Consider the following 26,663-nt stretch of genomic DNA (forward strand, 5'->3'; position numbering starts at 1 on the left):
GAAGCTCAGCAACAGTTTATAAGGAAAGAGAGGTTTGAAATGTTATTTTCCGCTCTTTGAGTACAGGACATTGCTTTTGCTGCCATTTCACTTTCTCCAATATGAGACTAAGTGAATATTGTATACTATATTTGTCTTCTAAAAATGTAAGGAAACCCAGCAGGTGATATCTTGTGCGGAGGGAGGTGCCCACTAGCGTCATTGTAATCGCACTGTGGAATTCATGTCGCCAGTTAACGTAGCTGCTTTTGTGATATCTCGTTCCGCGAGGAAAGCCAAGACTTGCCGAGACTACACCACCGCCCGGCGGTATTCACCAACAATCAGAACAAGTACTGCAGGTTTACCGAAGGCTAGACTTGACTTGTTGAGCCGTCAATGGGAGGGTTGTTGTTGGTGGTGTGTGTGTGTGTGTGTGTGTGTGTGTGTGTGTGCGCGCACGTGTTTGTTTTCCCTGACGTGCAGGTGTGTCTGACCAAAAACCGTCCTTCCCACATGAGGGCATTGTTAAACATGCCATCCACTGTTTCTCGAGTCGACTAACCTTTCTTCTCCTAATGCAGATCTTTTTTCCTTCTTTCTAGTCTTCTCAGTGCTCACAGTTCATATGTTATTAAGTGATTATCCTTTGACACTGACATTTGATCTTCTGTCCCCCCCCCCCCCCCCCCCCTCTCTCTCTCGCTCTCTCTTGCTATTTTTTCAGGAGAAACAAGATCCAAGCAGCACATCCCTGCAGCTCCGTTCTGAGATCCAGGTAGGCAGAGACACTATGTGCACTTTCACGCAATCTTTGGCTGAAAAGTCAATCTGACACCTGTCTCCGTCTGTCTGTCCTCAGGAATCATTAGGCTTCAGCAGTGAGGTGTCCACTCCAGAAACGGACAGAAAGTACGTTTTTTTTTCCCGATTCAATCTCTTTCACATGTGACCGGAGCAAGTGTGGAACCATGAAACACGCTTTGATTGAACTGTGTGTCTGTTGCATGTCAAAACACTGTGCAGCACAGCAGGCAGGCTGTGTCTGGATTGCATCAAACCGTACATGCCCTGCACACGTAATCACGGATCACACTTAGCCTTTCTGCACGGCCGCAGCTAAAGATGGAGAGCCAAGTGGAAATGCACGCACCTCCATCGGATCTCCATAGATCTCTCACGAGACAGCTCGGACAGAAGGTCTCTGGCCTTGCCCGCGGGGGAGTACGGGTCAGCGCCTCGGGTCGAGTGTGGCGGTGTGTTAGCGAGCGGTTGTTCAGCTACTGCTAACCTGGGTTGTGTCTTCCCAAATTTTTAAATGCTTGAATAAATTGATTAAATCAATCCCGATCGGATAAAACATCATCTAATTAATATGAAGATGCCAGATTTTAGGTGAGTATAAAGGAAATCAACCCTCGACATCACATATTTGACCCGTAGTCGGTCCCCCAAGCTCCCTTGGTCACATCTCTGCTACGGTTAAAGGAAAACCACTGACTGCTTGCTCCGGCTGACCTGCTCTGTCTAGTAGCCATTCTCTGTTCTCTGGCCGTCCATGCTTCCTTCCTGCCTTTGTGTCCAGCAGGGGGAAAGGGGAGGGCGATGGCCAAATGATTACAGCAAAAGGAGTGTGAACGAAAGAACAGGATGGAACTGGGTGTGGGTGGGGCTCCTTCTCACTGGTTCCTCCAAGTTTGTCCACAAATTAGCTCTCTAAATGCTCCGCTGTCAAACGGTGTTAAATTCCCTACAGTCACACACACACACACACACACATCTAAAGACATTGGGTTTGTTTGATCTCCGTTCAACCAGAGCTGAGGTCAAGAATATATTTAAATGTTCTTCACAACAAGATGACCAATGGAGATTTCAATACAGAATAAATTGCGCATTGGTGGTGACCAGAAACATCCTCATTGCATTTAAAGAAGAGTGTAAGGGGAGACGAGTGGACGGATAGATTAGTGCATGAATATGGAACCCCAGTCAAACCCCCACGCCAGGTTTGCCAGGGCCAAAGGTTAAACATATCTTAGTGTGACTCAGCAATTATTTATTTTATCTCCATTGTTTGGTCTTTGTTTGTGGCCATCACCTCTGTGTGACCCCCCCCCCCCCCCCCAGTGGAATTGTCATGTTCACGTGACGACCACGTGCGGCAGAGGAAGTGCATACCACAGACATGATCTCTTCTCCCATGGCTGTGTATGTTGAACAGACAAATGCTGAGGATGATGGGAACCAGATGCCAACTTTCGCATGACGTCGCTTTGCTGTTCGAGAGAGTCCCAGAAAGAGCCCCGAACTTCTTCCTGTCCGTCTGCTTTATTTCTGTCCTCTGTGCCTCACATCCCCTTTCTCGTAAAGATTCCGACCGTGTCTCAACTTCAGTCTTCAATTAATCTCGTTGTTATGCTCGAGGGCAGTCCCCCGTCTAAAGTCTCAGAAATGTATTCCATAATCTATCCCTCTGCCTGCTCTCCTCCTCTGACTCACCCCAGCTCTGTTCCCTCTTGCATTGCCTATTGTGCACTTTTCCGCTGTGGTGAATAGGTTTCAGGTAGAGTGATAGACAATTCCTCACCACACATTCATCACAGCCTCACACGCACTGACACGGATACCCCCATCGTCGCCTCGCGGCAGGACAATAGCACCTAGAGGAGATTACCCAGACTTCATCTTGGGCTGTGCCTCTGTCTGTGTGTCTCCTTGTCACTTTGTTGGCAGGAGGTGGGTACTGCACCCATAATGCCTGGTATGGAAGTGCCGATGACAGAGCGCCCTCAGGAGGCTGAAGGGTTCAAGCTGGGAACTTCCTGTTTTGAGAGGTGATTGATTGGAGGGTATTGTTGCAGAGAAGGGTCAGCAAGCTTATCAGAGAAGTTAACAGCAGCGGTAAATGGAGCTTGATGAAAGCATACATGTGCACGGACGCATGCTGATTGTTTGCTCTAACAGGCTACTGAAAGCCCAGCTTATGCAACTAATAATCAGATGGAAATGTAAGCTGTGCCATGTGAAGACTCCGTTTAGAGCAACGGTGCCATGTTGGAAAACTAAAGTGCTTTGTCGGCGCATTTCCCACTTGTGTTGCAGCCCTCATGGAACTGTTTTTTTGCTTCTTGAGAGTGAAGCACATAAGACAGGAGGCAGGGAAATAAATGCACGAGCACCAAAAACGTGCATCTCGTGTGTGGTTTTCGGTATCATTTTTCTATTTCCCTTCCATATGATGCTCTGTCTTCCCCCTTCCATTTGACCTCCGCCCTTTCCATGACCCCCGCAGAGTTCACCCCTCTGTTTTTCCTGTGGACCCCGCCACCGTCGCACAGGGTCGCTGCCGTTCATTGTCTCTACCAGAACACCGGAGATCATCTTTGCTCCAGGTGGCCAGCCCTGTAGTCACACAGTCACACGTACATGTGGGCAGTGCTGTGATTTACGCTGAGTTCACACAGCTGTGTGTCCAACCCTGGCTTTGTGCTGGTTTATCAACTTCCCTGTACAGCAGCTCAGTCACACAGGATGCTCAACCTGTGATTCATTCTGCATCATATGATGGCTGCCTACGCACCATCACTTACTCAGTCATCCTTTTCTTCCCCGCTGATGTTGATATGGTGTCTTTTATGCTGGTGCAACTACTACATATTCACTGTATGTTTCTAACGCGTCTCATGCTTTAACACTCACGCGACCATTTCCATGGGGTCAATGCGCATCACATCACGTTCACTGACCAAACATGACATTCACCCATGGCCCCAAAGGCATAAGCGGTATCACGGAGATACACTTTCAACCGTCCTCCATCGGTTCAGCCAAAGTTTAGATACTGTACAGAACATTATGCAGGAAATAGAAAGTTGGCTTCTTATGCGAATGCGATAATAAAGCAGTTAAAGGTCCCCTCGTCGATGCAAAGAAAGGAATTGAAATAAAAAAAGGCATAACAAAGATTTAAAGTTAAACCAATTAAGTTGCCCTGCCACACAATGCCTGGACTGACACCCTCTTTGAAAGACATTCAGGCTCGTGAGCGCATGGAAGTGTGTATGTGCATGCATGTGTGCGCTGCACAGGAGGTTAATTTATAGACCGTGGAGGAGGGCGGGGGCATCGCTGCCACAGAAAAGCCTCTATTGAGTGAGTTCTATTAGCATTAGCTTTGGCCCTAGCCTATCTGAGAGGGGGATGAACAGTGGGGCAAACCGTACAGGCCTCCATTCAATTAGCATCTCATTATGTTGCCATAGCAGCCGGGCTTTAAGCCACGTGAAGATTTCCCATTGCACCAAGAGAGGGCTGCCATGTCTGAACAAACATATGAACACACACACACACACACACACACACACACACACACGCAAGCAGCCACTAGAGAGGGAAGTGACCTGTTGTGATCCTGTCACACACTTTCACATTGCTTCACTGGCAGCCGCCCGTCTCTCTGCACGGCTCAGCAGCTGTGTGCCCGTGTGCACTGGGCTCCACTCGTACAGGGTGTGTGGCTGTGTGATGGTGTAAGACAGTGAGACAGCTATGCCTTCAGTAGAGAGATTTACTGAACAGGTCTCTGAGGGTCTCAACTGGACAAATGTGTCGTTCTTATCTGTCCTTTCCCCCCCCCCCCCCAATGATTTAATCCCTTTCAATTGAAAGACCGGAAAAGCTTACAGCGTGCTGTCACTGTCTCTCACACACACACACACACACACACACCTGTAGGGCGTTATTCTCAGACACGATCCGCCCTGAAGCTTCGCTCCCTCCATGCAAACTTAGCTCAATCTGAAAACAAAGTCTTTTCTTCTGTGACGTTTTCAGCAGCTACTTAGAACATGAACCGCTGCAGCTCACCCCCCTCTACTACACACTTTTATTTTGATATATATATAAAGTATATAGAAATAGATTGCCATTGATGTGGTTTTCCCGTCTCCTCAAGAACAAGGGAGAGTCGGGCACAGCTTCACACGCTGCTGAAATTGCTGGAACATTGGGTGAGGCTGCTCATACATGACTTTTTGATTGGAAGCTGAGTGCAGTTCATGTGGTCACAAGGGGCTGAGTTATTTTCTCCCTGTTAGTTAGAAAGGTTTATGGACATATCTTGACTTTTTTTAGTTGGACTCTGTTATTTTCCATCTCTCCTTCTGTTATGCTGTCTGTCTTCCTTGTGACTGTCTCTCCTGTGGAAATACAAACAGGCTGAGTCTGCCCTGTGGTTTCTCACTCTCTCTCTCGCCTTCTGTTCCTCTCTTCCTCGATTTTTCCCTTTCACGCTTGCCCTTGTCTTTTTCTTTATCTTGTTGACCTTCCTTCGCTCTTTACTGCTTCGTAAACACTTTGCAGCACCATCATCTCTATCTGGCCCTCTTCTTTTTGCAACAGGGGTGTTATTTTCTACACCCTCTCCTCCACCTTCTCCCTCTCAAGCCTAAGGAGCCTGGCCTTGCTGTCACATAAGTGCCACCACTGACCCCAAGTGGTGAACAGACAGAACTGCAGCCCTCTTTGCCAAAACACTCATAAACACAGTCGCAGTGTTTTGAAGCACTGTGGTTGACAGAGACGGGAGACTTTATCATATGGTTTGAGATTACGAAAAAAAAAACGGAAGATACATTTTTCTAATCTTTGTTTCTTTACTCTTTCACCCACAGACTGTCCCTGCACAAATCTAGCTCTGAAGAAGGATCTGGAGGTAAATTGAGATTCATTTTTACGTTAGTCTTCTGCTGTCTTAATATATTTAAGATTAAACTTCAAATGTATTGATCCTTGGAGTGAAAAAAAAGATAATAGTCAGACAGACATATTTGCGTGAGGATCAGATGTACTTGTATAAATTGTAGGGATGGGTTTATACCCATGCAGATATTTACAACCTGAGTATTGAATTTGTCTTCCTTTTTAGGTAAATGGGACAACAAGAAGAAGAACAAATCTTTTTGGCAGAACTTCCGCAAGTCTCAGCACAAACCAGTCATGAGACAGACATCCAAAGGTTCGTGTGGCTTTACTTTTACTTTCTACGTCATTTACGTTACTCCACATTTGACCCTTTTTTCGTTGTTTCCCTTTGCCCCCTTCAGGAGAAGACATAGGCTATGTGGCTAGTGAGATCACCATGAGCGATGAAGAGCGGATCCAACTCATGATGATGGTGAAAGAGAAGATGATCACTGTCGAAGAAGCTCTCGCCCGGGTAGGAAGCGCCACTGACTTCCTGCCTCACGTTACACCCCCCCCCCCCCCCCTCACTCGACCCCTTCCCTTAGAAGTGCCTAGATCCCCTCACCTCCCCCTGGATTCAAGCCTTCCCTCCCTTCTGCTCCATATTCCCGGCTTACTAAAACGACTCACTCTTACTAACATGTACGAGGCCCCACATTTTAACCTTGCATTGTCCTCTTTACACACACACACACACACACACACACACAAACTCCAGACCGGTGGTGTATCCAGATGTTCAGGAGTCTGGGGACTTTAGGGTGTGAGCTCTTGGAGTGTGTGTGGGTGTGTTGTTCAGTTCATAATTGCGAGGTTGATGGTCACAGTAACTCAACAGCTCCATCTGTTGGGGGGGGGGGGGTGCTCTGGTGCATTGTGGTTTTTCTCTCTCGGTGGACATGGTGGACAATAACTTGGCTTTCCTTTACATTTCCTCACATTTCTTTTTCAATCGATTTGTGATTATTGTTCTTCTCACGTGCCTTCTTCTTTCTTTACCTCCCCTTCTGTAATGCCTTGCTCATGGGTAGCATGTCCGCCCGGCAGCATTCGAGTACAGGATGACTCTCCACAAAGCAGCTTGTTGATTATCTTCTGACCGTTTTTTGTCTCAGAACTTTGATTTTCTTTTGGCCAACGCGTAGCTTGATCCCAGCTTCCCGCTCCAGTGATTGACACTCCGTCAAACCAATCAATGATCAGCCTTTTGTGGACAGTCGATTCAACTTCTTGTTGGGCTTGCGTGTCTTTATTTAGTGTGTTCAGCATACCACTGATCAACACCATCATAATGTTTTCTATTATTGTCAGTGTAGTGACAGGTAGTATGTGCCTAGGGATGAAGGAGACTATTAACCGACGGTAATACAATTCAATCGACTTTTCAGTTCACTTTTTGAATTCATGGTGTCAGATTTATGTCTGCTCAGAAAGGCCGGCATGAATCTTTAAGACAAACAACCATACCACACTGAAGAGAAGGCTCTCGACATTTTAGAATCGATTAATGCTTTTCATAAAACATAACTTATAGTACACACCATTTATTTACCACTTATCGTCTGTCTGTACACATGCACTGTGAATGCAGTCGGTTGACTCCTACCAATTGTTAGCCGATGGAGAGATGCATGCTGGGTGAGAGTGGATGGCCCCGCCCTGTTCCTCTGCCTCTCTAAACTCTTCTTCTCCACGTAGCTGAAGGAGTATGAGCGCAGCAGACAGTCCAGCAGTACTGACACTGCAGAGTGGACTGACGGATCTGCATCCAATCTAAACCAGTCCTCAAACTGCAACGTAAGTACACCCCACCCCATCATCCCAACTCTGACCCCCCCCCCAAAACCTGACCTCTCCCCTTCTACTCTACCTACTCTCACCTTTAAGTTTTCAGCCAAGGAGGTTGTGGAGGTGGACGGCCGTCATTATTTCAACATGTGTGCATGGGGGTGTGTGTGTGTGTGTGTGTGTTTATTCAGATTCAGAAGACTGTAAATCAACAAGTTTTCCGAGCTTGATGTATAGAAATGAAAAACAATCTGCCTCTAGATTTTCCCTTTTTAAATATTCTTCATTCTGGACAGTTATATATGCCATTGCATAAACCACCTTTACTCAACTTGTGTCTTGCCGTCCTGTCCCTTTATCTCCCCTTCTCTCTCTGCTTTTCATGTTTTTTGGCCAGACTGCAAATCCGCCTTTGCACATATATCCTCTCCACCATGTCATGTGCGTCTTAACACAATGGGAGTTACACTGTGCGAGTCTTGGGCCATCGCTTAACTCGGTTCTCTGAGGCTGCGCTCATGAATTGGCAGTCACGATGAGATATCTGCAATATGTTGAGATTGCTGCTGTAGTGCCAAGGAAATTGTCTTTTTGGAAATTTAGGCCAGGTCTGTCTCCATCAATCAGTTGTAATTGTGGGGAGTCCACAGCGGCGGCGGCTCTTGTTGGCTGTGATTTTTGTCAGCTGTGATCTGTGGAGAGAAAGCCTCCAAACGTTTGAGTATTCCTTGTGCAGCAGAGCTGGAGCTCAGATTGTCAGGTTACGCTGAATGCAGTTTTAGTGTCTGTTGAAAATCGATCAGTTCTCTCCGTTGTCTGTTGATGTGTTTTTTTTTTTTCTTCCTTTTTTAGAAATAGATGAGCTCTGATTTACATTCACAGTGGTCACGGCGGCTTCTCATTAGTTCTGTACTGTCTGCCATCATATGGGAATAACAAGCAGTCTCACACACTGACACACTTTTCTGGAAATGAGTTTATCCAAACAAAGAATTTCCAAGTACTCTGAAGATATTCCCCTGTGCATGTGTATTAGTGCTATTTTGAAATGTGCTACTAATTCCTGACTAAACAGCACTGATGTTTTCTTAAAACCAGTCTCTTGCATTTACATTTGAATCCCTTTATGCAGCGACATGCATGTGCATTTCATGTTCTTACTGTTAAAGTAAATGGAAGGTTGACCCTCCAGCCTTCACACAGACTTTGCTATGGATTCTGGGTAAAGATGCTTTCCCTAAATCTCAATTTATTTGAAGTGGATGAATATGCTTCAAAGAGAGATGTGCTACACATTCATAGCACATTCATAGCCGCCACAGTCATTTTATGGTGTGCATTCATAAACCCGATAAAATCCGATCGACGTGTCTATTACTTACTGTAACTGAATCAGTAAACCATGAATAAGGAATCATGCAAAATAGTTTAGTCGCCAGGGTTCCTTAGTGATGTCGTCTTCTGTGTGATGATTGATGATTTCCTTCCATATGAAGAACAGGTTCATCATGCCACACATAACCTCAGCTCAAGTTCTGTCTGGCTGTTTGATGTAGGGACGTGAATTGTGCACGAGTTTGCCGATCATCTTCTCAGCCTGTCAACACTCACGTTACCCCTCTGCTGCCTGACGCTCACTTCCTGTGGGAAGACGATTGATCGATTGGGGGGGCTTTCACAGACAGGGGAGAGGATGGAAGAGTTACTGAAGGGGTATTGTGAGAGGAACACACAACTCGGCTCTGAAGGCTGTGAATAAATACAAGAGCTGGAGGCAGAGAGGAAACAAGGGAGAGAAAAATACAGACGATAAAGACTTTTCTCTTACCCCCCCCCAGGCCCCGAAAAAAGGGGAGCTCTGTGTTCCCCTTTGCCCCGAGTTCCAAAATTGGCCACTTCAGGAAATATTGCTGCTCTGCTGGGACCTCGCTCGGTGTCACACAATGGCCCCTCTTCCCCCTGAAGAATGGAATTAGATCATCCCCAAATTAAAATAGTTTCCCATGTCTGTGTGCGCATATAGACATGTTAATGTACAGCTCATGCTTGTAGCCGACATGTTTGCAATATACAATCTTTGGCTGCTCTGTGCCTTCCTTTGATGCTGTCTTTCCCCGGTCGGTCTTCCTCCGCCGATCGGAGCCCACATTCCAGCGCTGGCCATTATCGATGTGGGGGCCAAGGCAGGGTCAGAGGGGCTCAAATGCTGGGATTGTTCTCCACGCACAACACGCCTTTTCTCTCGCTAGCCGTGCGGCACGGCACTTCTAAACAGCCTCTCATTCCTCAGAGCTGAAATCCACTAACAGGCTGTGTCTGTGTCGGCCAGCATCTGCACGCGGGCACAGATATTGTTTTGGATTGTGCCTGCGAGAGAATGTGGTTGGCGCATCATGGATCTGTGGGAGCCCACTCTTGCTAACCGGTTGGACGCTAACACAGAAAGCGGGACATTGCTGTTTTTAATGAGGCGGTAAGTTTTATGGGACACTTGGCTTGTTCCTTTTTATGATTGTCCTGTTTTTGTGGTGCAGGACGACAGAAAGATTTTGGTGTGCACCGTGAGGATGTGAAGAACAACTCATGTGGGGTTAACGATGACATCACTAAGGCAGTAGTCCTGCACATAGTTATCCCCACATACAACAAACAAAGTGACCACATGTGCAGCACTTCTCAATAATAGTTATTAAGAGGGACCAATCCACCCTTTGGTGTCTTTCTACCACCGCTGGCACAGACTTATTACAGTACATTCTCTAAAGCAAATACACTCGAGCGTTGTCCAGAGCAAACGGAAAGTTCAAGGAGTCCCCGCTGCAGCCAGAATTGTGTGGTTGAGGGTTTTTCAGGGAGAACTGAGCCAGTGGGAGTTATGGATCTTCAGAGTTTATTTCTGCGGTTTTGTCAGAGGCCAAATAAATGGCTATACCCTAGTTCTGCTCTGCTGGGCTGATAGGACAAAAGACCTAAAAGTTGATCACGCACCCTTTAAAAGAGGCGAAGGGAGGTCGCTTTGGTTGAATGGACTCGCAAGATGCCGCATCGATTAATGCGTTGTTCCCTTTTCCAGCTTGGCAACAATGTGTACGATGTTGTAACGCTCTCATGCCTGCAGGAATCAAAACATCATGACGTTGCTAAGGTGGTTTGGTGCCATCCAGGATTTGTGGTCAATGCCGGATCTGTTTGCTCCAACCAAGCCACACTAACATCATTCCTACTGTATGTCAGCAGCCTCTGAGCCAGGCCTGTGTTCGAAAAAGCGGTTTCTTCCTTGTTGACTTCAGAGCTGCGGGAGAAGAGACTGCGTTCTATAAGACGGGGAGCTGAGCCCTGCAGGCCTGCTCGGTCTAGCTTTGTGTATATGAAGCATTGCATGTGTGTCCCTTTTGCAAGCAATGCAGTCAACCCCGAGAGTGGAACTGCCAGCGTGTGCCAAGAGAGCTGGTGTTGCCGTGGAAACCAGCGGTAAATAACCACAAACAAATTAGGTTGTTTGAGCTTAATGGTGGCAGTTCCTGCCAGACAATCTTTAGTCCGGAGCTCGGCTCATCAGCCTCATTACATAGCGGCCTTTGTGAGACTACGCACACGCATGTGCATACGTGCACAGCTTGGGAAACGTGCGTTTGTGTGTGTTTGGGGGGGGGGGGGGGCGGGGGTTGTGTGGGTGATGAAACTGTTTATGGCTTCATTATTCAGTCTCTTTTCATCCCCACTACACTGAGCAGAGGGTTTAAATGCAGTGGCCGTCAGTGGAGCGCCAACCTAACGCCAATTAAACCGTTTATTGTCACACTGATTTACTTTGCCATTCGGTTTTACCATTTTCTTTTCTTTCAATTACTGTTTCGTCTGGTTCATTATTTCAGTGCATTTAGTTTTTCTGTGTTTACTGTTAATATGAACTTCGCATGATGAGGTGCGCCACCATCCCTCCAACCCTCCATGTCTCACCTCACAAACTTTGACTCCGCCCTAAACAATGCGTCCGTCTTTCGCATTATGACAGCGTCTTCAAAACGTCAACATATGTTTTCCGTTTGTTTTGTTGTCTCACTACTTTTTACAAAAACAAAACCGTGCATTTCTGTTTCACTGCCATTGTGAAATGTTACGCTGAAGAAGAACCTCCTGCCTTGACTATATGTCCCTTTTTTATTATAGCATCCCTCTCTCTTTCTCTCTCTCTCCCACCAGTCTCGTGAACAGTCAGACGACGAGCAATCGGAGGACTCTGTGAAGTTCAAACGGCTTCACAAGCTGGTTAACTCCACACGCCGGGTCAGGAAAAAACTCATCAAGGTGGAGGAGGGCAAGAAACATGGCTCTGAAGGTTCGTCAGGCTTTTGCTGAAAATGGGTTCCTTTTGATTATCCCACAGTTCAACATCGTTTAAATCTGTCAACTTGTGTTTATCAGCCAATTATTAGCCACGTGTTGTATTTTCCAGGTAAGTAAGGTCTCTGTTTAAGGCACACATTGTTTGTGGAAATTGTATGTTAAAAAAATCAGTTTTGAACACGACATTTAGCTTTTTGTTCTTACCAAAATTAAGTTAAAGTTCAGTGACAGTAAAATGTGTTTACAACTAAGGGTTGTGGACATGAATGATTATTCTTGTATGCCAAAGTATTACATTTTCATCTGTCATGGGTTTTGCCAAATACTCAGACTTTAAGAATGTGTTTTGAAATTGTTACTGGCTAGCTGTGGTTTGGAAAACCACAGATGGGTCATGGTACTACTCAGAATCTGATGTCTAAATCCTCTTGAGTAACCAACTATCTGGGGTTTCTGTCTTCTTCTCTAGATTTTTTGAATCTGGGGTCACCTCCCATCTGTGAGGACAACACAGCTCTGTATACAGGGGTCCTAAAGAGGCCCCCTTTGCCCCAGGAGATCTCCCTACCTTCCCTCACCCAGGATCAACTCTCTCTGGATGGAGACACAGACAGTCTGACCAACTCCCCATCCTCCAGCAGTCTGGGCACCTGGTCCGGACACAAGCTGGTCAAAACCTTCAACAAATCCTCCAGTACCCACGGCCTCATCCGCCCCCCCAAGAGAACCCCAGTTAGCTCTGGGGGCCTGGGAGGCTCCAATTCTGTCGTGGGAGGTAGTGGCTCTTCCTTCTCAGAGCTGGATGGCTGTGGATTGGACGACGAAGGAAAGCTGTCACGCTCCACAACCGACGGCGGGATGCGGAAGGCCCTGAGCTCCATCTCCCATGGGGTAAGTAACAACGAGGCTCTCTACGCCTACTATGGCCTCACTAAACCCCGTCCCAAACCCCATGCCCAGTCCCGCCTCCTGATCTCCCTGGATGACGGTCCACAAGGCAGCCCCAAACCCCATCCTGCCAATCGCCACCATGGCAGCTGGACGCACCGGAAACCTGATCCCAACTACGCTTACTCCACCAAACACCTACTGTACCAACGCTCGCGCAACTCCAAGACCCCCATCTCCCCTCTGTCTGTCACCCCCTCCTCCCCTGCCCGCTGTGACGTAGCCAAATCAAAAGGTTTTGGAAGTGGCGGAGGGGGCTGGGTGTTCCCCTCTCGCAGGCTGCGAGGCCGAACGGCAGTCAGTGAGCTGAACATCACCTATGTGGTAGAGCGGAGCCTGTACGGTCACCTCAACTGGGCCCAGCTGGTCCGCCCGGTTACCCTCAGCCGCGCCGAGCGCCGTTGTCTGTTGGAGGAGGACCGCGAGGCGGACAGGAAGTGGGCGGCCAGTGTGGACCGCTGCACCAAGCGTGTGCTGTTGCGCATCCAGCAGAAGTCTGTGAGTTCAGACCATGAGGTTTAAAATCGGCCGCCTCGTGTGAGCAGGAATCGGTGCTTCAAAGTTGCAGAATAGCTCTGAGGTCAAAGGGGGGAAAGATACAGCAAACACACGCTAGACACGCGGCAGGTCAAATGACTTCAACTTATCCGCTAATTATTGCGTGTGTAGGAAATCCACTGAAAAGCATTGCAGCTGTGCTAATGGTTAGAAAACGCCCAGTGGCTGGTGTATTTATCACAGACTTAACTGCCCTTAGAGGAACGTCATCTCCTATGACCTTTAAGTGAATGCCTTTGGCTTTGAACAGTCTTTTTATCTCAGCAGAATATGAAATGGTTGTGCAATGGCCCACTTGAAAGGTTAAGTTACAGCAGAGGTTTTTATCGGTGCTTTTTTTTTAATAAATGTCACATCTCTGAAGAACACTGGCACATCCTTGTGGGCAAAAGAGATGTGCAATCTTGAAGCTTGCTTTTTAGAACTGCACAGCACGACGCCTCGGGGACGAGTTCAATAAGCGGCCGTATTAAGTTCAGCGTTAATTGATTTTGAAAGGCTGAGTAGAGCAACAAAAACAGAAAAGCAGCTCATATGTATAAACTAATACGAAGTCATACCACAGTGAATGTAAAATGCAAGTTCACAACAACCTGCGTTAACACATAACACATACTCTAGGTGGTAATGTAGTGGAGTTATCCTGCAGCTTTGAGGGTACCTGAATCCTGTCGTGTTCTAGTGAAATCACCGGAAGTCGTCATCCAAAAACTCCAAAAAAAATCCACTTTTTTTCTGTTGTTGCTTTTCGTGTTCGTTTTTGGCCCGTGCCTCTATGGTTGCAGATGTATATATATATATTTTTTATTTTCTTTCGTTTTTTTTGGTTTCCTATAATTATCTTTGAGACTTTTTTTTTCTCTCTGGGTGCATGTCCATTCCATCGAACATCGCCATCGCATTCAGAGTTCTTTTTGGACGTCTCTTCAAACATGTTTGTTCTCCAAACTGTGCTTTTCCTGGGAAGTTGTGATGTGGAGCTGCAGCTGTGGGACATCTAATAAACAAACAATGTTCTGAGCACGCACTGGCCTCTCACGCGGAGGATCTTCGTCCAGCGTTTGTGGGAGTGTAGTTGAGCAGTTTAGAAGTAATGGCTTTTGAAGCAAAGGAGAAATGCCATCGAGTGCCCCACTTGAACCGAGGCTTTTTGTTTTTTTTTGGCAGATGCGTATGTGCACGTCTCTGTCTACGTGTTTGTGTGTGACTTACTGCAGAGCTTAGGGAGGATTGAAAAAGTCAAAGCCAGCACAGTGATAAGATCCAGGATATCTTTTTTTCTCCTTTCATGTCACAGTTCCCCTTTGTGTCTACCCCTTACCTTGCTGCTGACCCCTAAAATCAAGAAAACCAGTCTCCATATCCACCCTGTCCTCTCAGCAGAAACAATTTACTCTCCCTAAAGATGTTTCTGATGAGAAGAACATATCCCCCCCCCCCGGCTCTAAGCAACCTATATATTGTGCATGTTTGCATACTAAGCCCTGTTTTACGTTCTCATAATTAACCACACAATGTTTTGCATCGGGCTGAAATGCAATGCATATAAATTCACTTGTAAAAGTGCAATATATATTTTAGCTTGGCCGCATCAAGAAAGGTTTGATTTTAATATTTTCTCCAGGGATTCAAGCTTTAAAGCAATATGAGCAACTTGTTGGAGCCGGCAGCGTGCAGCACTCCACGGTCAACACAACAGCTCATCTGCCTTGGCCCGTGCTGTAACTCGCAATTGTACAGAGGAGCTCATATAACAGTTTGTGTTACATCATGTCTGTTGGCTGTCCACAGGTCCCATATGACATCATGCCCCCATATATATACATATATATATATATATATATATATATATATATATACCCATGCACATGAATCAAAGTGCTGTCTGTGTTGTGTCAAGCATGAATCATTGCGAGTTGACCCCACAGTGGGTGTGGATGGGAGAGTTCCTGTAACGTGACCTTTCTCCACGTGACTCTATTTGATTGTGTTTTGGCTCCCCCACAGAGAACGTGCAGCTTTGGGGGCTTTGACCTGACCAACCGCTCGCTCCATGTGGTCAACGTGGGCTCGGAGGCCAATGTAAGTGCTGGCAGCTTGTGAAATTCGAAGAGGCTGTACAGGAGGGCAACGTGAACTCTTTCCTGTCACACTAAATCCACATTTTCTCTCCTGTTTTCTCCTTTTTTGTTTTTGTGATCTCTATGCCCTTTGTCTTCTTCCTGTTCCATCTCCCCTGATTAATCCCCATCTTTCTCATCTCTCTCGCTCTGTCATCTCCTTCCTCTCTGTCCGTCCTTTCTTTTTATTTTGCCTTTCCTTGTTCTAATCACAGAGTAAAGAACCGGAGGCTATATACAGAGAAGTGGTCAAATCCCCCACCACTTCTCGGATCTCACTGGGCAAGAAGGTGAAGTCGGTCAAGGAGACGATGAGGAAACGCATGTCGAAGAAATACAGCAGCTCCTTATCTGAGCAGGTTAGACACAAACACACACATGGATGCACTTTGTCGATGCTTTATTTGTAGAAATTTCAGATGGCATTTAACATCGGTAGGTTTCCTTTGTTTTTAGGGCAAATGAGGTATGACACATAAACGGCCCCACAAAATGCTTTTAAACCTCGACAGTGACTCAAGTGCAGCTGTAAAGAAATTAAAGCTTCCATGTTCTGCAATTTATATATTTCGAGGATGTTTTGCAGTGCACATATTATACTGTCCACAGGCTGTGAGTGGGTGGGAATATTTGTGTTGGTTACCGAATAAACATGCAGCACTAAAAAAAACGCACAGACTTTTTGGATTTCTCTCTGCCGTGCTCTCCCTGGGCTCAGTTTGTAGGGCGGAGTGTGTGTGTGTGTGTGTGTGCTTCATGCTGAGCTCATGGAGTGATGCAAGTCTCCCCCAAGGCGAGCTCTCAGGAAATGGAAGACTTGGAAGTGTGTGAGAGAGTATAATGGCCGTCTCTTCTGCACTGGCCTAATTTTTCTGGGCATCCTGTGGCTTTATTAGCGGCCTGTCCAGCAACACCAGTTTGATGTCGCCCTGCTGCAGAATATGTCATTAATGCACATGTCGAACATCTGTCAGTCAGGGTGGTCCCAACACTTTGACCCACATATCCGGGCATGAGTCATTGAGCCGTTGGTTGGAAAAGAGCAACGAAAAATGAATTGCCATGTGTCCACGTCTCAACCGTGCTCATTTTATAGACCACAATGCCACCTAGTGGATAACTGCGATACGTATAACACAGTACAGTATATGTCAATGTATCGTGTGGGTATTAGACGGTGAGGGATGCAGTTTATGTGTAAACCGCCGGGCTGTCAATCATGGCGGTTCACTTGTGAGATGACACTTTTACATCTCACATTCTTTAATCGCTTTCATTGCACAATGTTTCCTTTGTATTTTCTCGCCAAAACCCTTTCATAACTCGTAACCAATTTCCCCCTGGGGATGAATAAAGTTTATATCTATCTATCTATCTATCTATCTATCTATATATCTATGACTCTCAATCTGTTTCCGTCTTTCAGTCCAGTCCGGATGGCGCCCCTGGCTCTCCTCAGTCCCCTCAGCCCGACACCGACTCTCTGGGGAAGCCGAAGCTCAAGGCCGGCGGCTCGGTGGAAAGTCTGCGTAGTTCACTCAGCGGACAGAGTTCAATGAGTGAGACAGTTTGCAGTTTTATGTTTATTTTGGACATCTTGAAAAAGAAAAAAAAATCCAAAAAGACTTTGTCTGTCTTGATGTTATTTACATTTTTGGCACATAATTAAGGATGTAATACAGTTATGTAGTTCTGCGGAGTTAGTGCATAATATTAAAGGGTATGTCAGTCAATTTGTTATTTAGTATATCGCTGAAATTGGCCGCCTGTTTTGAACAATGTTTAACACAAGATGGTGCCCGTGACGTGCTGCTTGCTGTTGTGCTATATATTTCAAATCCATAGAGATTATTTAACCTGCTGGCACTACATGCATACCAATTATAATTTTTGCGGCGTGCCGGCCCTGCAGAGCAAGTCTCTCTCTTGATCACGCCCAGTCCCACCAGCTGCCTCATGTTTAGTGATCTCATCGTTTTTAAGTGACCTTCTCCGCTCGTCTTCTCTAATTCCAACTTCTGATCACTTCGTCCTGTTGTTTCCGTCACGTGTTTGTGGATAAAATACCCTCCATCGTCTCAGAAGCTCCGAGTGAATTAAAGACTTGGCCGACGTAGTTTTTAGAGCCCATTGGGCATGCACACAAACACGCAGGCAAACATGCGGTAATGATTAGGTGGGATGTCCTCCCTCTCAGATTCCCACATGCTGACATGGTTTCAGCAGCTTTCTCTCAGATACAGAAATAAATGTGCAGCAAATACTAAAACTCTCCCAGGAGCTGTAATACAAGTGTTTAGGAGCTCACGTTTTCCTCTCACTGCAGACACACAAATAAGAGGTTGACAAAACAAAATCAATGTAGTCTGAATGGTTAACTTAAAATGTAAAGCTACTTGCATCTTATTATACAGCGACCAGTCATCGTGAAAGCTTATATAAATCTGTTTGTGTCAAGGTGGTCAGACAGTGAGCACCACTGACTCGTCAGCCAGTAACAGAGAAAGCGTGAAGTCTGAGGATGGCGACGACGAAGAGCCGCCTTATAGAGGGCCGTTCTGTGGCCGAGCCAGAGTCCACACAGACTTCACCCCCAGCCCCTACGACTCGGACTCCCTCAAACTGAAGGTGAAAACACACTCCGGGACATGGAAATGACAGCACAGACTGGAATGCATGGATGTAGAGCTGTGGCTGTCACTCTTTTTATTTTCTGTTCAGTATTTCCAAGCCGGTCTGAACAATCAACAGTCACCTATAAATGCAGAAGTTGAGTCATTCTTTCTGATTTGTTTTTTCTCACTGCGATTCTCCAGCGCGGCGATGTGATTGACATCATCAGTAAGCCTCCCATGGGAACGTGGATGGGCCTGCTGAACAACAAAGTGGGCACCTTCAAGTTCATCTATGTGGACGTGCTGAGTGAGGAAGAGGAGAAGCCCAAGAGGCCCGTGAGGAGGAGGAGGAAGGGCCGACCACCCAAACCCACATCGGTGGAGGACCTGCTGGATCGCATCAACCTCAAAGTACAGTATTGGCAGCATTGACGATCACACATCAGTTTTCAGTGGCAGTAAAGTTTAGTATGTTTTACCTGCACTGATTTAGTTTATTATTTCAACTTTACAGTGAATTGTCCAACCTGGGAAAGTACACCCATCTGGCACCTAAATAGCAGAAAACCAATCTTAAGAAGTAAATTAAAATATAGTTTGAGCCAAATATCTTGAAAACACATTTGCAGACGAGCAGAGATAAATACAGTGTCGGCAATTACAGGCTGCACGGCTTGGGATGTTTGATCTGACACTGATGCATAAACATTAACGCCCACATTCTCACGGCCACGCCCCAACAAACAACTCATCTCTCATCAACACCTACACGTCGCTGTGAGCTTGATATCATCTCCTCCCACTCCGGTAGCCAGCAGGCCTCACTTCCCCCCAAAACAGAGAAAAAGACTTTGTGGGTTGCGTGTTTTATCTGTTGGCCAGCCTAACGGCCAAGTCTCCCCCTAAAGATCCAGAGAGCGTTGTTCATTTTAAAGCACAGGCTCCATGAGCTGTGAGTCTGGGTGTTGCAAGTGCATCAGGGAACTCGTGTCCACTTTATTAGTCACCACCAGATTCCTGGAGTGGGCGAGTTAGACGAAACACTTGCACAACATAGAGTTTGCGGTCAGTGTGCCAGATATTTTAAGTTCACTTTTCCTTGATTTGTGCTGATGATGAGTTATGATTGTGCTGCTACAGATGAAAAGAGTAAGAATACTGTTGATGTGTACTTTTGGAAATGATTAGTAACATTTGGTTAAACTGGCAAGTCAACATTTGGAACGCACATCAGCAGTGCCATGAAGTGTGAATCTCAACAACCCTGCAACTTTTGGTGTATCTGCCAAAGACGTCTTTGGATTTGAAACATGTTTCAGTTTTTTTCGACGGGCCAACAAGACAAAAGATGCTGCGAGGGAGAGGCCTGTGTTTGTGTTGGTTGGTGGTCCTTTATTTAGTCCAGCATCATCCAGCAGGTATAGAACAGGGACTCAGAGTTCTCTATGTGGACTCCACCGTTGTAATTGATGGTCTCGCTGGTGACACACAGTCTATGTGTTCGTCCAACAAAGTGCGTGTGTCGCACAAACATGCAGCCCAGCAATAAGTAGAAGCAGCCGCTGCCTGCACCCTCCCAGGTAACATGGTGGTTCGGGTGGCTAGCTTTGATTTTGTTTGTGTTAGTGTGTAAAACTTTGTCTCCTGTGGTTGAGGAACACTTTGATGTAATTGTCTCCACCTTTTGGCTCTTGTTACCACATTGCGTTGGCGGGGGTTTCCCTTTCAAGTCCTGGCAGTTTGATCGGCGCTTGAACAGCTCGGGATTGTGGCCGCGAGCTCTGCGCTGTTCCTTGATTGGTTTGGCGTCCTCGCTAGCGTTACTATAACTCACTTTTGCATGTCTGTCGACAGGACACGGTTGATGCCATATTAATGAGTGTTGATAGGTGATGCAGTCATAGCTAAATTAGCGACGGCTTTAAGTGATTACAGGCCATCTAAAACTCTAAATGGCAGTTTAGATTTGGCTCACTGGCGATTTAAAAAATACACAGCATGAATGGGGAATTATGAGCAGATGACAAACAAGTATGTCGCCTACTCTTGTTTGTTTTTTTTCGCCTTACCCCACCTACGTGTTTGTATTTTATGTATTTAAGTTTTTGTTACTTGGTCCCGTGACTCAGATCCAAAGTGCATTTTTTTCCTCACTCGTCAGAAAACTCAACATTCTAAGCTCCTCAAAAGAAACTTTAAACTCAGACGCGGCGTTTCTGTCATGCAGGAGCACATGCCCACTTTCCTGTTCAACGGCTACGAGGACCTGGACACGTTTAAGTTGTTGGAAGAGGAGGACCTGGACGAGCTGAACATCACAGATCCTCAGCACAGAGCCGTGCTGCTCACTGCTGTAGAGCTGCTACAGGAGTACGACAGTAAGTAGTAAAAAAAAAACACCGAAACATGTTTTGGAGATGTGTGAGAACACACTCGTGTGATAGTTCTAACTCACTGAAAACTCCTTGGCTGTTAAAGATGTATCATCTTCATTTCTATGAGCAGTGGAAGACCTGGATTTAACATCCTAGTGTTGGCGGAACCCATGAATGCGTCCCTGTGTATCATGTGTACTTAAACAAGTTGCCAACTCAAAGCATGCAGCTCTACATACCTGGAGTTGTCATTCCTAAGTACGAAAGCGCTCCCTGTATTTCACAATGTTGCTTCTTTCTGTGTCTCTTTTGTATTTTCAGGCAGCAGTGATCCAGAGCGTGGCGGCCTGTCGGGCTCCCAGGAGAAGCTGCTGTCTGAGGGTCTGGGCCTGGTGGGAGACTCCCCGCGAGACTCTGGGTGCTACGAGAGCAATGAGAACCTGGAGAATGGTAATGATAGCTTTGCTTTAGTCCAGACCGCCAAGATCCAAGGCTAAGACCTAGTCCTCCTTCGCCTTTTCCCTCTGTGGTCCTGCGCCTCTGCTCTGTCTCTTGCCACTTCTGCAACACCTCGCCCATCTCACTCCTCTGGACCAGCGCCCTCCAATCAAAAAGCTCCTTTTTGCTGCCATATCTCCCTCTCAAACCTCACCTTTTTCCCTTCTCGTATGGGCGCTCTAGAGACTGATCCCGCTTATCACCTCATACTCTATGAACTTTGAACTATCCTTTCACGCCACTTTCTTCACCCCTCTTTCCATCTTGTAGGCATTATGTGTCATCAGTGCCAAAGTCCAATTGTTACTGAGAGGGAGCCAGGTCCAAGACCACTAAGCCTAGTCCACGCCACAATGCTGGGAGGACGGAGGGAGAGATCCTTGCACAGAACTGTTGTGATGAGAACAAACTCACTGCCCAGTCATGGACTCAGATTTCCAGCTCTGCGGCCGGTGGATGCGAGGCTGGTGAAAGAATACCGGGAGGATGATTATGGGCGCAAAGAGTATTTCTGTTAAGTGTTTTTTAATATCGGAAAATAGCTTGCAGAGTAGCATGTCAATAAATGTTGTTGTTTTTTGCAGTGGTGATTCTTCAGGCTGATAAGGTTTGAAAACAATGCACTAGTCAGGTAACAGATGACAGCTGCCATTTCAATCTCTTGTCCTCGTATCATCTCAATGTGTCACTTTACTTGTTTTCAGTGACTGTATTGCACAAACAACCAGAAGATGTGCCTCAAAAAAGATATATATTATAATATTTTTTAAATAGCAGAGCATAGATTGTAAGAGAGTTCTGATTATAGAAGTTTATTGAAGTGTAATATGTGAGATTGAGGTTATATTTTTTGAAATGGCTCTATTCTCCTGCATACGAGTGTGTGCTTTCTTTATTCCACACAGTGCATGCTTTTTAACAGCTCCATAACTCATCAACCACAGCTTTGTCAAACCCCGTCTTCTCTCTTTATCTGTTCGGTTCCAGTGTAACTACTGGGGTTGCCTTTCGTGTGTGTGTGTGTGTGTGCGTGTGTGTGTCATTCAGGTTTCAACAGTAACAATCTGCCTCAATAGAGATTTAGGTTGTGGAATAAAAGCCACTTCTTTAAAAAAAAAAGGACTCTGATGCTGCTTGCTTGTTTCTTTTTATGTTTCGCCTTTTTTCTGTCCGTTTCTCCTTCCATGCCACTAAACGCTGTTCACAAACCAGCTGCATAACATTTAGTGAACATTGTACATTTCTTCTTGCAGTTTCAGTGTTCCACAGTTCTCCTTCCTGTAAAAACTCATCAAACATTAAAATAGTGCTGTATGTTCATGGATTTCTCTGAATATTTATAAGTCTAGAGAATTGGCAAAGGAAAACGTTTGATTTCAATTTCAATGAACTCAAATCATACTGCAGACCGTCTTTCAAACGTTCTCCTTTTGGGGAATAAAAAGTCACCGTAGAACCCTGAATGTATGCTCTTTTAATTAAATGACCTTCTTTTATTCACATACATGTCTGATCAGTTTCCCTGTAACTAGATGTAGTAATTCTTCCTCACATCATCAAATGTATTCTGCAATCTATCAAACTTTCAATCATCATTTCCACGTGCATGTTAAATCAATTTACTGTTACTCTTATTTTAATATAAACAATTCATTGATTTTCTTTTAATATTTTGATCAGTTTGGTCAAATCATTTTTTATAGTCCACATACTGTTATATTTCAGCATATAAAACGCATCATAGTAGACACTGACGATGTTGCTGTACAATCCTTGAATGCATCAACGAAACGGGAGTCATTGAAAAATGTATTTAGAATGCTTTTATTGGACAGTCAGCATAATTATGTAATTCTCCTGATTTTAAATGTGTTTCACCCTTATTAACCTTTGTTTTTGGCCCCCTGTAAACTGACTTAACTTTCAGTCTAGTATTACCCAGATACACCCATTGTTGATACCAAGCTGTTACTACATTGTTACCCGTTTATTACATAACTATTACCTGACCATGTTATTACCGAGCTGTAACGTGAAGTGCTGACAACTTGGGTAGACATTTTCTGGGAATCATTAAGATATTTTATAACATTCCATCGACTGAACAGCTTTCTGTCATCCCACCGTTTACACTCGTTGGCAAGCCGCACTACGTGGCACCCATCCATTTCATCCATCCATTTAGCTCTGTAAGCCAGAGGATAGATGGTAAGTTGCTTTTGTTCCAAAGTTTCCGAATTACCCGTCCAGATATCTTTATTTTGGGATTGCTGCTATGCAAACAACAAATCAGCCAGTTCTGTCATAATTCAAAAAGCTTAATCTTATCCCATTGGCACTCAACCTCCTTCTTTATAATCATTTCTCTGCTTTTGACTGTGGTTTACAGATGAGCCTTAAACAATAAGGACATATGATTCTTATGAGTAGTTTTTCCAAATGACTGAACTCATGTTAGCATGTTTTCCTGTAAACATACATGATCTCCACCATAAATACAGGAAAATAGTGTGGACGCAAGGCAGCAACATAGTACTGCTGAGTCATATGCAGTTTATTAATATGGATCTGATTTTTGAAGGATGTAGCGAGCTGAGAAATGACATGTTCCCTGTTAGCAGTTTCACAAATGAGGGGGGGAAAAAGTGAGAATTTGTCTTCATGTTATTGCTAAAAGAGGATAAATGTCTTCATTTTGCAGGTAAGAGCAGAAAGGCTTCCCGTTCTTCAGCAGGCCTCCAGTCTCCCGACTACCCAACACTGCCCATGACCCTTTCAACAGAGGCTCTGCAACAGCACGGCAAGAACCAGCGCACAAAGTTCCCAAAGAGCTTCTTCATCAAACCCTCCCTGAAGGGCTTCAACCTACTTGGTCTGCGCAAAGCCCAAAGACGGTCCCCCATCCCAGCCAGTCGCAGCTGTGAGGACCTGGACGGACTCCCACAGCCCACTGGACCCTGGAAACGCTCCCACTCTCTGGGAGATCTGCACTGGGAGCAGAACTTCGAGCGGAAGGATCTAGGTGTGGCGCTTAAACTCACCAAGGAAGGACCCAAATCAGGCAACAGTAGTCCCACCAAGGTCTTTAGAGATCATGGTTCCCCAGCTCAGGATGGGACTCCAACAGTAAGCCCAAAAGGAAGGGCCAACAGACCACCCGTGCCCTCCCAGCTGCCTCTCCGCCCCTCTTGTCATACCACCCAGTCCTCCAACCCTGCCGAGCTCCTCTCCAGTCCTTCTTCAAGTCCCCCTGATTCTAATGCAAGTGGGGAGAGGGTCATCCGGACTCACTCCAAAAAGCCTCCAGTCCCTCCTCCCGTTCCTGCTAAGAAGTCAAAGGAAAGACTAGCCAACGGCCTGCGTCACTCCCCTCTCTCCCTGCCTTTCACGCCATCACCTGTTGCCTCTCCTACCCACTCCCTCACCCGCTCTCATCCCAGTAGCCCTACAATTCGCAGCCCCAGCTACGGTGCCCCGGCTCTGCCTGCCAAGACCCCGAGCACCCCCGCCAGCCCCTCTGCCGCCTCATCCACCTCATCCGCCTCATCCATGGGCGAGGAGTCAGGCACTCTACCAGCAGTGCAGCCTCCGTGGTTCTCAGATCGAGGGGGCAAGGTGGCTGTTGCAAGGAAGGTGTCCCATGCCAAGATGAGTCCTGACCTGCTAACCCTCCTGGAACAACGGCTGGAGGCCGAGGGCATCGATCTTACGGAGGAGCCCTATTCTGACAAGGTTAGCAAAGTGTCATTAATCTAAACGGGAGATAAGAAAAATCGCTGATCATTGAAATCAACATACACACACTGAGGAATAGAGATGAGGTGAGGAATTCTATGAAAAACCCCATCATAGCCAATACATAACAAAATCGGATTAAGTCATAATTCTATGGTTATGTGAAAATGGGGCTCCAAAACAGCTGTGGGCTATACTGGTCTGGCGTCGGGCCCTTTTAGTTTAGCGTCGTAACATGCCTTGCTTAACTCAGTCATAATTTGACTGCAGCTTGGAATGATTAAGTCAAACAACACCAGCGTTTTGCTTTGGAACTCATTTAGTTTAAAAATAGAGACTAATGGAGTCTGACGTTTGTGGGCGGGTTTGTATGCATTTGTGAGCGAGGTCGAGTGTGTATTCACAAAAGTAAATAAGCTTCCTGGAGCTGAGGGAAAGACTTTGGACTCGGTCTCACTATGATGCGGTTCAGACTGTTAAGTTTATGGGCTCAATCTTACTGAAGGCAGACGGGTTTATAAAACACTCTGCTACTTGCCAGCCAGACCCCAGGCTGGGCCCCTTTAACATGCCGGAGCCCCCGACACTGGCAGGAAAACAACGAGCACTGAAAGGCATCGAGAGATGAGGCGAGAAATCATGCGTTAGACCGCAGCACAGCTCGGCAGACTTATGAGTTAGAAAAAAACATAAAATGAAGCTGTCAAAAAAGCGGCACGTGGTAAAGACACCAAATCTCAGATATCATATTGGCTCGGATGTTCTTAGGAACAATATCCAGCCCTGAGCATGACAAGAGAAACTCAAATGACTGTACTATCTTGAAACGTGTTCATTGTTGGTAACATAAAGGCGTCCGGGCCCCGACTATGACCTGCTCTCCATCTGTCTCTCCAAAGAGAGCAGTTCCTCCACCCACCCTTTGATCCAGTTTTGACCAACCAAAACCAGGCCTGGCTGGAAACCTGCCATCCGTCTGGGTGTCGACACGGAGAGAGAGAAAGAACAAGAAAACATGTTTCAAACGTTCAGCAGAGCTCTCCGTTTTATCCCTCGCATAGTTGCTGCTCGTAAAATATGCTTCCACGTATTAGTGCAAGACAAGATTCAGCTCAATGTTAATCGCAGAAATAGGCATACAAAACATAAACTAGCTGTACTTTTTAGTGTCAGTAAAAATAGAGATTATGGTGTTGATAATGTGTTGTGCAGAAGCCGGAACGGACCTGAATACAAGTATAGTGTCTTAATCTGTGTGTTGTTTCATGTTTCTCTGATTCCTTTTAGAAGTAATTTGACGCCATTAGCCTGCTTTATTCATTCATTCATGAACAACCAGAGATCTCTGTCTTGATAATGACTGTAATAAGTCAAAATGATCCTCTTATGTCAGCCCACTTCACGTTGCCCCTCTCTGGTTGTCTATCCACTGCCTTCTGGTGCTTAAAAATGTCGACGCAATATCCTCTTCATTGAAAACGTAGACTTGATTACTTCTGTGGTTTTAAATGTATTTCTCTTCCAGTATGGTTACGTGGAATGTCTCTCTTCTCTTCTCCTCCAGCATGGCCGGTGTGGCATCCCCCAGCCGCTTGTGCAGCGTTACTCTGAAGACTTGGGGCAGCCTGTCAAGGACGTGGCCTCCACCATGGACCAGCTCCGAGTCAAAGAGCTGCGTAAACAACACCGCATGGCTGTAAGGCAACACCACTGATTTTCCTGACAACTCCATATCAATGGCGACAATGTTTGAGCTGGTTTGTTTTGGGAATTCCAGAGCAGATAAACACTTCGTTAGGCTGTCCTGGAGAGGCCAGTTGTGAGGCAGTAATTTCCCTGTACTCTGTATTATTGTTGTAAGTAGGCTAAAACTCAAGACTTAATTCAGTCTATTTCTACCAGATAACTTTATGTGATTTGGCAAAAAAATACAAAATAAAGTATATATATAT

At 45.9% G+C, this 26,663-nt stretch overlaps 1 protein-coding gene across 4 annotated transcripts in view; it reads left to right on the plus strand.

Moving 5' to 3' along the window:
• sash1a (SAM and SH3 domain containing 1a) overlaps positions 1-26,663 on the plus strand; it is a 140,809-nt gene that overhangs the window by 111,286 nt on the left and 2,860 nt on the right. For 3 of the 4 annotated variants that reach the window (XM_079290758.1, XM_079290761.1, XM_079290760.1), the window contains exons 3-19: positions 707-757; positions 842-891; positions 5,655-5,695; positions 5,909-5,998; positions 6,087-6,199; positions 7,426-7,524; positions 11,719-11,854; positions 12,332-12,753; positions 15,376-15,450; positions 15,704-15,847; positions 16,915-17,047; positions 17,947-18,116; positions 18,305-18,514; positions 20,331-20,481; positions 20,800-20,928; positions 23,678-24,708; positions 26,276-26,407. In XM_079290758.1, the coding sequence (XP_079146884.1) occupies positions 707-757; positions 842-891; positions 5,655-5,695; positions 5,909-5,998; positions 6,087-6,199; positions 7,426-7,524; positions 11,719-11,854; positions 12,332-12,753; positions 15,376-15,450; positions 15,704-15,847; positions 16,915-17,047; positions 17,947-18,116; positions 18,305-18,514; positions 20,331-20,481; positions 20,800-20,928; positions 23,678-24,708; positions 26,276-26,407 (3,177 nt within the window). The remainder of the gene's footprint in view (positions 1-706; positions 758-841; positions 892-5,654; positions 5,696-5,908; positions 5,999-6,086; positions 6,200-7,425; positions 7,525-11,718; positions 11,855-12,331; positions 12,754-15,375; positions 15,451-15,703; positions 15,848-16,914; positions 17,048-17,946; positions 18,117-18,304; positions 18,515-20,330; positions 20,482-20,799; positions 20,929-23,677; positions 24,709-26,275; positions 26,408-26,663) is intronic. The other variant, XM_079290759.1, reaches the window with a different exon arrangement.

This window comes from Melanostigma gelatinosum (genome assembly GCF_949748355.1).
Source record: "Melanostigma gelatinosum genome assembly, chromosome: 19".
Taxonomy (NCBI): Eukaryota; Metazoa; Chordata; class Actinopteri; order Perciformes; family Zoarcidae; genus Melanostigma; species Melanostigma gelatinosum.